Consider the following 11,038-nt stretch of genomic DNA (forward strand, 5'->3'; position numbering starts at 1 on the left):
AATCCAAGATGCAAGCTCAAGCAAGCTTGATCCTCAAGCAAGCTTGATCCTCAAGCTCCAAGCTCCATGCTCCATGCTCCATGCTCCATTGTCATGTGCGAGACAAGAGAAGAGAAGAGAAGAGAAGAAGAAGAGAGGAGAAGATGGAGAGCTTCTCCACCATGGTCCCTCACCCTCACACACTCATTCCCTCACACTCCCTCTCTCAAGCACAATCTCAAGCGAGCAAGAACAAGAAGAAGAAGAGGAGGAGGAGAGCTAGTTTTGGCCACACACAAGAATGAGCTTCTTCGTTCACTTTTTGATTTTTATACAAAACCCTAATCCCCTTTGGGCACCCATCCCTTTTTTATATGCCCGGTCATTTTAGCCTAGGTCCTCTTTTCCTATTCCCTTCCTATTTACATTGTGCCTTCACCCATGCCCATCTACATTTAAAAATTGCATAGGAGAGAGCTTGGCACTTTTTTATAAGGATTTAGAGTGCACTTTTATATTTGAAATGCACCTTTCCTCTTTTGCGCTTGGCCCGAACTTTTAAGGTTGCACTTGTGATTTTGGCCTTTTTTCCTCCTATTTCTTCAATTGGGGCCACCTTTTTCCACTTTGCGTCGCATCTTTTTAATTTTCTTTTTGCTTCTTGCACTAGACTTAACATTCCCACAGTTCTCTCGTAAATCATAGCACGAAGAATTCACAAAATCTAATCTCAGAGGATTAAAACAACTCTCCTACAAATTATTTGGAATCTCAAAATTTTCAGATAAGGCATTTGCTATGGTTTCATATGGGAATTAAAAAGTAATCTCATCCTGTCCCACTCTCTCTCATCATAATCCTCTATATTTGCATAAATTTCTCTCATGCTACAGTAGTATTAGTCTAAAAAGTCATTTTGGGTATTAGGGCCAATCTACAAACAATTTGAAATGAGAATGTTCACATTGCTATTGAGAAAGCCTTCCCTAGATAATGTGGATAGAACTCAGGTAGAGAGAGAGAGAGAGAGAGAGAGAGAGAGAGAGAGAGAGAGAGAGAGAGAGAGAGAGAGAGAGAGAGAGAGAGAGAGAGAGAGAGAGAGAGAGAGAGAGAGAGAGATGCTATGGTGGACCAACACTAGCTAGCTAATAGCAAATAATCACAAATATGATCAAGTAGCTCCCTTTGAAATTTAGAGAAAGTAAAGGAAAAAAGGAAAAGATGGAGAGCTCAATAAACTATTTTGGTAAGCCAGAGTTGGTACCTTAATTCATATTGAATTCATGTTTAAGGAGGGAGCCAATCTAAAACATGAAGAAGCAGATCTCTCCTAGAGGAGGGAGCCAATCCACAACAAAGAGGAGTTGGTTTGTCAAAGTTGAAAGCCTTCTCAAAACGTTGTTGAAGAAATAGATTTGAAGTTATTGGAGCCACATTTACGTGTGTGAGAGAGAAAGGGAGAGGAAGACATGGTGGAATAACACCAATGTATCACGTATGATACCCCATTACTCCCACTCTCCTCCCCCCACTCCTCATCTTGCCAATCTGTAACAACCTACCTACCCCACCACTCCCCCCCTCCAGTCTCCCCCTTTTTAGGCGATACAATATACTCATGTTCGACAAACTCTTCACCTTTTGGTGAAGACTCCATATTTTACTAATCTATTATTTTAATATTTGGCAATTGGAACTTGGAAAATTTATTTTAAAATGCCAAATACTCATTGAATATTTTAAAACACTAAAAGTTTAACCTAAATTGCAAAAATTCACCTAAAAAATAAATCATTGCCATTACCCTCTAGATTATATGCTAAAGTTAATGCAAGCTTCATTCTTGATTGAGAAAGTAACACAGAGCCTCATCTGCATCCAGTTCTCCTCTATCAGCTATAATCTTGCTTACACAACCATAGTGGCAAAAGACCTCTTCTAAGAGAAATTTGCATATAGACTGCATTATCTTAGTGTGTAGAGCTCTCCTTTCCACCTACTTAGTTAAATTCTCACGTGCAAGTATGAGGTATCTCATTTGCCAAAGTCCTCTAGGCATGGTGACCAAATCCACTACCCATTTATAATTAAAAGACAAAGGATAGGTTATAATCCATCTCTATGTTTCACTACTAAATACATTTGGTAGATACTACATGATTCCACAAAGTGTGAAATGTCCTTATACATTCCATGCCACCAATACCTTTCCTTTGTCTTCTCGAATGTGCCCCAAACACCTTGATAGCCCACCCACAGACTCTCATGAAACTTCTTCATTACATGTAATTGCATAGGTCTATTACTAGTGACTCAAACTCGGGCCCCTTTCTTCTTCTTCACCTATTTCTGAAGATATCTATCTTCTAGAAAAAACCCATACACCTTTCTTTTAGTTCTATTGTATACCTCTTTAGACCATTCATCTCTCTTGGACAGTTTGTTGAGGTACTACCTTATTTTCAGCCATTCCCCTACATATAAGCCTTCTAAGAAAACTTCTAAAGCTAAAACATAGCACCTCAAGTTTTATTTTTTATGATATCCAAGCTTTATCCATCACTACACACAGTTTATTTACTTACGTATTCATTGTTTCAGCAATTGTCCCTATCAATTTATTTGTTATACTTATTGTATTTTATGATATCCCTACATTTATGAGTATTTTTCCTACAATTATAGCAACTACCAATTTAGTCCTAGCAATAGTACATGTATTTTCAACAATAAATTCACCCTCTTCTTCAACATCCATCATCCCATCTTCATCCTCAAAGCGTGCCTTAGACAACATATCTAAAACCAAATAATTTCTCCATGTAATATGTTGCAATTCAAGATTTAGTAACTTTATATATGCAATCCACCTTAGCATGGTAATATCCAAAGTGGCATAGCTAGAAATCATCCCTAATAATGGCAAGCAATCAGTTTCAACAACTAGATGTGCACCTATAAAGTACCCTTTATTGCATTTAAGAGTTGTCACGACACCTCATAGCTCCATCCTCGCTTGTGGATACCTCTTCTACCTTTCATTTAACAATTTTGCACTAAATTTAATTGCATATATATTTCCTTCCTCGTCATCTTGCCGAATCGCCCATCCAATACCAATCGGGCTAGTATTTACTGTAATGATAATAGACTTTTCCTTTGAATAATCAACCTCCCTCAATGTTTAGTGCAGAATTCAACAATCTCTTTAGTTTCTTCATTGCTTTTGGTATGCTTTCTATCTGTTCCATAATAACTTATACAAATCATCAGCTACATGCACAAAATGTGGTACCCATATGAGGTAAAATATATATGCCCCTAAAAACCTTCTAACCTCAAAAACATTGGAACATGTATCCTGCATCCTATTGATCCCATCTACCTTTGTTGGTGAAGACTCTTGCCATAGGGTCCATGGATATGACCCATAATCAATACCTCTTCAACTCCAAACATAGACTTTTGCCCTTAGAGAGTCAAATGCACTTCCTCTAAGTGAACCAATGTCTTTTTACAGTTGGCTATACGACTAGCAACAAACTCTCTGCAACCATGCTCATTTAGCTCTTCAATTTTCTCATCCTCTACACGACCCTTAATCGGTACATCATCTAAGAATGGCATAGTTAATTGTGGTAAGTAATCCCTTAAGACCTTGTTCATTGCATTCATTGTATGTGCCACAGGGTTTGTTGCCCCTTGAGGAAGAGTCCACATCTATATCTCTTCATGGTAGTGATATCCCTACTCTCTACTCCTCAACTAGAACTGGCTATATCCTAAGTACAAATCCCCCAAAGAATACATCATTGTACCAATGAGTGCCTCAACAAACTTATCAACCACATGATTTGCACTAATATTTCTAATCGTCACTTTGTTGATTGGCTACATGTATTGGATAAATCTCAATGCACCATTATTCTTTGACACAATAAACCATCTTTTTGAGTACAGTGCTAATGATGGCTCCAAATTCTTCATTCTTATGTTCTCATTTAGCAACTCCAATAGTTTAGGCCAAAAAGCCCATGGCACAAGAATTGGCCTCAAATTCCATGGAACATGTAGAATTGTGAATACCATTGAAGCCACTACATTTAGATCCACATAGCCTATTTCACGTGGCTAAAATGCAAAAGCCTTCCCATGTTTTGATTATATCCACTCAATATATTCCCTTTTTGTAGGCAAAATAAATGTATTATAGAGAATTTTCAACTCTCTTAGTGTCTCAGTAGTAAACTTATGCCCAATGCCCTTTCTATCTCTCAAACTCGGCTGTCTAGATGTTACTCATGCATCCCTACATTGTCAAAGGTGGCAGTGACATAGCAATCAGATTTATCTTTTTGTCTACAATCTTATACTTTGTTTCCACAATCAAAGTAGCCCATTCTTTCACCCATAAACATGTTGAGCAAATTCTTCTATAACTTGGAATATATCTAAAGAGCAAACATGTAGTACATTGTTTCAGCTATATTTTTTGAATTTATCATTGCTAAAATTTCAATCAAAGTGTCTACAAAACTAACCCTTCATATAGACCTAAAATGTCCTCATCTATAGCTAAAAATATATACTTTTTTAGGTTTTTTTTAGCTTTACATATGTACACTATTTCAGCCTTGCACATGGAATCCATCCTCTAAAAACATTTGAAGCTCTTTGCTATAGAGTCCATAAAACCAGCAAAAAATGTATCTTTTTCCACATTGGGACACAAAAGCTTCCTTTAGGCAGCACTGTTGTGGCCTCACATTATAGGAGTGCATATTGAAATCTTGGTTTCTTAAATTTATTTGCATTTGGAGGAAATAGATAAGCCCTTAACATGTCTCTATTTCTTGGGCGATTGACACATGCATTGAGAATTCAGACAAACCTCTTTCCATCTTTGCTTCTGACTATAGCATAGGCCAATCCGTCAACATCTTTGTCTCCATACAAACAATTATAATATATGGCTGCCCCAAAACTATTGGATAAGAAGAAGTGTTATGTGCAAAAAAATGATGTTCTCTTGTACATCACCAATGGTTATCTTAACATTTGGACATGTGCATAAAGATCTCTTGAGGAGTTGATTATTGCACACATTCTCCAACCATGATCAATGCTAACTAGCCATGCACCATTTTCATATAAACTCTTGATAATTACATTAATCTTTACAAACAATGCAATGCACAAAGTGTCAAGATCCCCAACCTCAACCATGATTTTTGTTATTCCTCAAGCCTAATGATTTCAAGAACAATGACTTCTAGGGATAAATCTTGAAGCCTCATCATTAATATGTTGCATTTGCTTGATTCCCCTTTGGGCAATGCTACAAATAACTGAATTTCTAGTCAATATATTAGCATTTCTACCCTCAGCCAACTCATTTACAACATCATGCCTTTCCAAAATAGAACATGTATTTTTCCCATAGTCAATCTTTTATGCTCTGCAAACTGGGGTCCTCTTCCATCTTTACTACATTGCGAGATCATTAAGAAATGGTCATTTCCTCTTTATAATGTCAATAACTTCTTTACGAAGCTCACACTTTGCAATACCAAGCAATTCCCCAAGAGTAAATTCAACTCTACTAGTGAGAATATGCTTGTCAAGTACTTTCTTTATATTTGTCACCGTCTCAATATTTAATTATAGCTTGTATTTTGGATGTTTACCCTTTTTCTTTCCATCCTATTTTCATAATGTTTCTTTCCTTAAGATACATCCTCCATTACATGCTCATCAAGAGGAGGTTGAAGTGAAGCCTTAGGATGCTTAATATTTCTACATGTCACTCTTTTTGAAGTCCCTACATTATCTTTATGCCTCTTTCTCTTATTCTCCACAATGACATCTATATTTTGCAACTTAGCTAGATAAGCAAACACTAAGAAGTAATCAACTAGGAAGTCCCATATTGTCATGCTATGAATGCTTGTACTTGCATTTAGTTTATTCACTCCTTGATATTTTGCCCTTCTCAGTTGCATGCATCACATGAGAACATATCTCAACTTTTTAACTAGCCATAACATTCCGAGGGACTTTCTCTATATGAAATCTAGGCATGGTAGCATGCACTATTGCATATGCATTTCTAGTAGCCATGTCATCCAAATCATTTTTGTATTTCTCATTTTCCAAAGTTCAAAGAAATAAGAAATACCTATTTCTTTTGCATGAAAATGTCCATCTTTTCAAAAGATTAAATCCCTCTCTAGTGCATTGTGATACATGTCACAATCACACCTCTCATACTAAGGGCTATCCTACCATATACAACGATGAATAAAGCCCTGCCCAAGAGGCTTACAAGTTGCAACATGTCCCTTTTCATCCAACTTCAAAACCTTTAGCTATAGGTTGTGTATCCCCTTCACTAACATCCATAACATCCTCTTTCACTCTAGGTGTAGTTGATATAGCCATACGCATATGTGGCTTAATTGCAGATTCCGTTGCCTTGCTAGAGATAATAGGTAGAGTCCTAACATGCAATTTGTCCCTTCTTATTTGTTTCTTCACAAGTGCAATAATAGCCTCTTTTATATGATGCCAATCTCTCTTAAGCCTTGTTTCCATTGTTTGATCTTCCAAACTCTCCTATAAGGCAAGATTCACTGCCTATAAAAACATATCAATCTTCTATGCTTATAGCACCTATTGCTATGCTACATCTAATTGATTGTATCTGCTTTCAAATTCACGTAGCAATGTTGCACGGCTACAAGTCCTTTGTTGGGCTTAGTTTCCCATTCCTGGAATGTTCTGTGAGCAACCAAATTAGCATCCTCTATATAAAATTCTTCTCTTAATGCCTTTTTTGATTCAACCCAATTTGGATCCTTTAGATAGAACTCATTAATGCATGCTTTTAACTCATGAATGGTGAGTTTCCCATTCCTTGAACGTTCTGTGAGTAACCAAATTAGCATCCTCTATATAAAACTCTTCTCTTAAAGCCTTTTTTGATTCAGCCCAATTTGGATCCTTTAGATAGAACTCAGTAATGCATGCTTTTAACTCATGCATTGTGAGCTAAATAAAGTATGGGCTCCATGCAAGTTGTGCAATCCCAAAAAAATCAATTTTCATTGCATACAAATGCAAGCAAGCCAAAACATTATGATCATTATATATTTTTAATTCATTTTCCACAGCCTGCGAATCCTTACCACTGTAGATTCCAATTTTGTAGAAGCTTGCTTCCATTGTTATTGTTGCAATTATTGTTACTGAGACTGCAAATACATATTAAAAGTTTGAATCAATTGCTTCATCTCATCACATGTTCTCATAGAATAACCCAAACTTGATGCATTACCCATCTTGCACCCTTTCAATAGCCTTCACGTTGGGTTCACCAAATGTTAGGGGGGTATTAAGTTGAAGGTCTTAATCATGGAGGGTTAAGAGGGAAGGATGTAGAGTGTGAGGTTAGAAAATAATAAAAAAAGAGAATATCGAACCAATTTGAGAATCAAGAAACTCTGATTGAAACTATCACAAAGCCCTATGAGTCATATGATTCACAACAAAGCAAGTCCAATATAGACACTCAATGTACAAGTGTGTTGGGATGATTGCCCAAAAGCTCTGGGACAAGAACTCATAGATAACCATGCAATAGGCCAAAACTCTACTATACATAGGCTTTATGCAATCACATAAGCTTCGAATCTCATATCCAAACCAATAAAACCTGTAACATATAGGAGCTACCATCAACCAGGCATAATACCAAGCAACGGTAAGCAAAGAGATCCTTGTATGAGCCTTAATACACGAGTTCAAGCCTATTTTACAATTATTTACTATAGCAAAGAATCACCTTTATGCTACCCCAAATTCACCCTTGAGTAGGCTCTTTCATATACTTCAAGCATCCACTAATTGTAGACAAGTATATGCGTCAAGTATCAAACCTTGAGATCAAAGATTCATGCTGAAAATTTAGGCCAATAATATTCATCATGTGTACCCTAGTTTACACTATTTCTTACAACTCGTGAGAGCCACAAAAAACCTTATTTGTTTTGCCTCAATCAATACCTTGAAGGTCCTGGAGCATTCGACCTTCTTCTTTGCTACTCAAAAGCCTCCATTTGCATGAGTTTTGCCCCTCTTCCTCTCCTCTTTTGATTGAGCCCTCCTAGGATAGGTTGTGCCTATTTTCTTTGCACTTTCTTGCTTCTTATATGCTCCCTACTTTTCTCCACTTTCCCCTTTTTCACAAAGTGTCATAAGTCCCCACTTATTCCTCTACACAAGGTCACATGCATTCAAACTCTTGGTCATTGATTTACTCGACTTTCCCGTCTCCTCTTGAGTCCAACCTCATTACTTGTGTCTAACGAGTGACTAAACCATTGAATCAAGACTTTGTGATGACTCAAAATCTCCTACAACCTATCCTATCATGTCATATGTACAGACCCTTGAGTGCATGAAGTTATGGGTTCTCATATGCCTTCATATCATGGACACAAAATCGTATGAAATGTGCATGGCCCCCCTATGTCTCATATTCTTCCCATGGATTCATGGTACATTTCCTTGAATGATCTTACTTAGTTCTCAAATCTGTTCAAGGAGCTTCAACCATGGTGGACTTGTCATTTGCAAGATCATCAAGAAAAATTGCTTCGTGAAACCCAAGTTGACACAAAGTCTCTTGCAAGGAACTTCATCCATTGTCCACTACCTTGCAACATTACCGATAAGAATCTCATTGGGATAGCACAAGTAATGAAACTAAGGTGTGCACATTCTTGACCCCCATGTCTCACACATCCATGACCAAAACAACAAAACATGGAAACCAAACAAAACTACCCCTTAACCCTACAAAGTAAACAATGTAGACTCTCCTTATATTAGAGATTGATTAGATAACTTGACATAATACAACTACATGTTGCTAGCCCAGAGAGAGAGAGAGAGAGAGAGAGAGAGAGAGAGAGAGAGAGAGAGAGAGAGAGAGAGAGAGAGAGAGAGAGAGAGAGAGAGAGAGAGAGAGAGAGAGAGAGAATTGGCTAGCTAAAAAGGGCAATTGTACTTGAGGCTTCATAAAAGTAACACTCGGTGAAAATCTATGGTGATGGTATGCTGATTCAATAAGACTCTCGTTAAAAACAAAGTCTTCGTCTGAGAATGTTGGTTGATGCTCTTCCTGTTGCCTTTGCACTCTCGAGACATCATATCTCAAATGCTTGTTGTTTTTGTACAACATGTGAGGAAACTTCTTGTCATCAATTTCTTTCTTTTCTAGTGGTGAGAAAACTCTGGTCTTTGCTGTCTACTATTTGGTCTCAAGTGGTGGGTTTGTTGATGTGTCCAAAGGACTTGGGCCAAGTTCTCAAATCCTGTGCAACCACATATGAAAGTTCTCTTTCACTTTTTGTGCTTTTGGGGTTAGTTGACACATACAGATAGTACGGAATGCATTCATTAGATGATTTTGGTTCTAGAGTATAGAGCTATATCACTCATTTGAGAGGCCTTCTTCATTGGAAACTTGACATAATTGGATTAGCGAATATCTCAATAAGGTCTCCTTTCTTGGCACATGCTGATTCTTTAGTTCCCTTGTTGTTCATATAGATCGTTTGTTCTTGAAGCCATGTTGTACTTCTGAATTTGTGTTCTAGTAATTAATACAATTACGAGAGAGAGAGAGAGAGAGAGAGAGAGAGAGAGAGAGAGAGAGAGAGAGAGAGAGAGAGAGAGAGAGAGAGAGAGAGAGAGAGAGAGAGAGAGAGAGAGAGAGAGAGAGAGAGAGAGAGAGAGAGAGAGAGAGAGCACCTATAGGCACCTTGCACTTCCTACGAACTCCAACAAGTTCAGAGAGTACCCTCATTTTTGAAGGCACTCTATCACCTTTCCTAAGTCTTGATACACAGCTTCACATGATTAAGCATACCATCCACGCATCAGGTCTACTGGACTACACGCACTCGCACAAGTAGAATTCACCTACACATGCCCAGTGCTTAAATTTGTCGTGGCTCTAAGCATTTGGGCAGCCCCTCTTGGAATATGCAAATTACAATGGCAATGGGCGGTCCCTTTGTAGAATACCATTAACAGGACAGCTTGTGTGCGAGAGAAGAAGAAGAAGAAGAAGAGGAAGAAGAGTAGTGGGAGAAAGGAAGACCTGCAGTATGTTGAGAGCGTTTGGCGCTGGGGGAGGGTCGCTCAGGCAAATCCTGCGCAGGCAGCGACTGCGATCAGCCGACCACGCAGACCACAGCCACAATCACGGCCACGGCCATAGCCATGGCCACGACGCTGCCGAGAAGAAGAGCTGGTGGAGCCCCGGCGACAACGATCCTGGCGGTTACCGCTTCAACGAGACCCCTCCTCCCCCTGGCCAGTCCCGCAAGTGGGAGGATTGGGAGCTGCCGTACTACGCCACTGGCATCATCGCCTTCTTCATGCTCTACATCGGGCTGAATGCCAAGCCGGACACCAGAATCGAGACCTGGGCTCACAAGGTCGCCCTTGAGCGCTTGGCAGAAGAAGAGGCTGCTGCGGTTGCAGCAGCAGCGGCGGCTGCCAGTACACAGGCCGTGCAGGAGCATTGAGCGTAAATTTTAGGGTTGCCTGAGATGTTTCGCGCCTTGCAATGCAGAAGTTTCTGATTTGGAGTCTCCTATTTGGGCAAACAGCACCTTCTGGTCACAGAATTCTTGTCTTTGTTTCCTTGAACAGTGTAAAAGGCAGGTTTTCTATTCCGAAACAGCACATTGTTGCATTGAAAATAATGTTGATTTCACATGGTGGTTGGATATGCACTCCATCCGGATCAGGAATGATCACCTGCTTGCATTCCATGGTTTATTTTGGGAATGTTGGGTAGGTGGAGTCAAATTTTGTTGCAAACAATCATGTATTGAAATAATTGTTCCAACTTAACTATGTCATAAGGGAGGGATGTGGGAGGTGGAACCTCTAAAATCTCATGTATTTTTATTATTGGTCATTCTGGTTGTCAGTATAGCGTGGTTGAGATCTAACATTACGGTTCAGTTATTGAAATTGTGGA

The 11,038-nt window shown here is 38.8% G+C and overlaps 1 protein-coding gene across 1 annotated transcript; it reads left to right on the plus strand.

Annotated features, from left to right (window-relative positions):
• Positions 1-10,063: 10,063 nt before the first annotated feature.
• Positions 10,064-10,790, plus strand: LOC148033787 (uncharacterized). Its single transcript, XM_087681774.1, has one exon. The coding sequence runs from the start codon at positions 10,155-10,157 to the stop codon at positions 10,575-10,577; it is 423 nt and encodes a 140-aa protein (XP_087537900.1). The 5' UTR covers positions 10,064-10,154; the 3' UTR covers positions 10,578-10,790.
• Positions 10,791-11,038: the final 248 nt, after the last annotated feature.

This window comes from Lygodium microphyllum, chromosome 7, assembly GCF_053477565.2.
Source record: "Lygodium microphyllum isolate KBCC chromosome 7, Lygodium_microphyllum_v1.1.10, whole genome shotgun sequence".
NCBI lineage: Eukaryota > Viridiplantae > Streptophyta > Polypodiopsida > Schizaeales > Lygodiaceae > Lygodium > Lygodium microphyllum.

Bases quoted from the DNA above. Each gene is read 5' to 3' on its own strand.
- LOC148033787 (XM_087681774.1), top strand. From the start codon at position 10,155: ATGTTGAGAGCGTTTGGCGCTGGGGGAGGGTCGCTCAGGCAAATCCTG.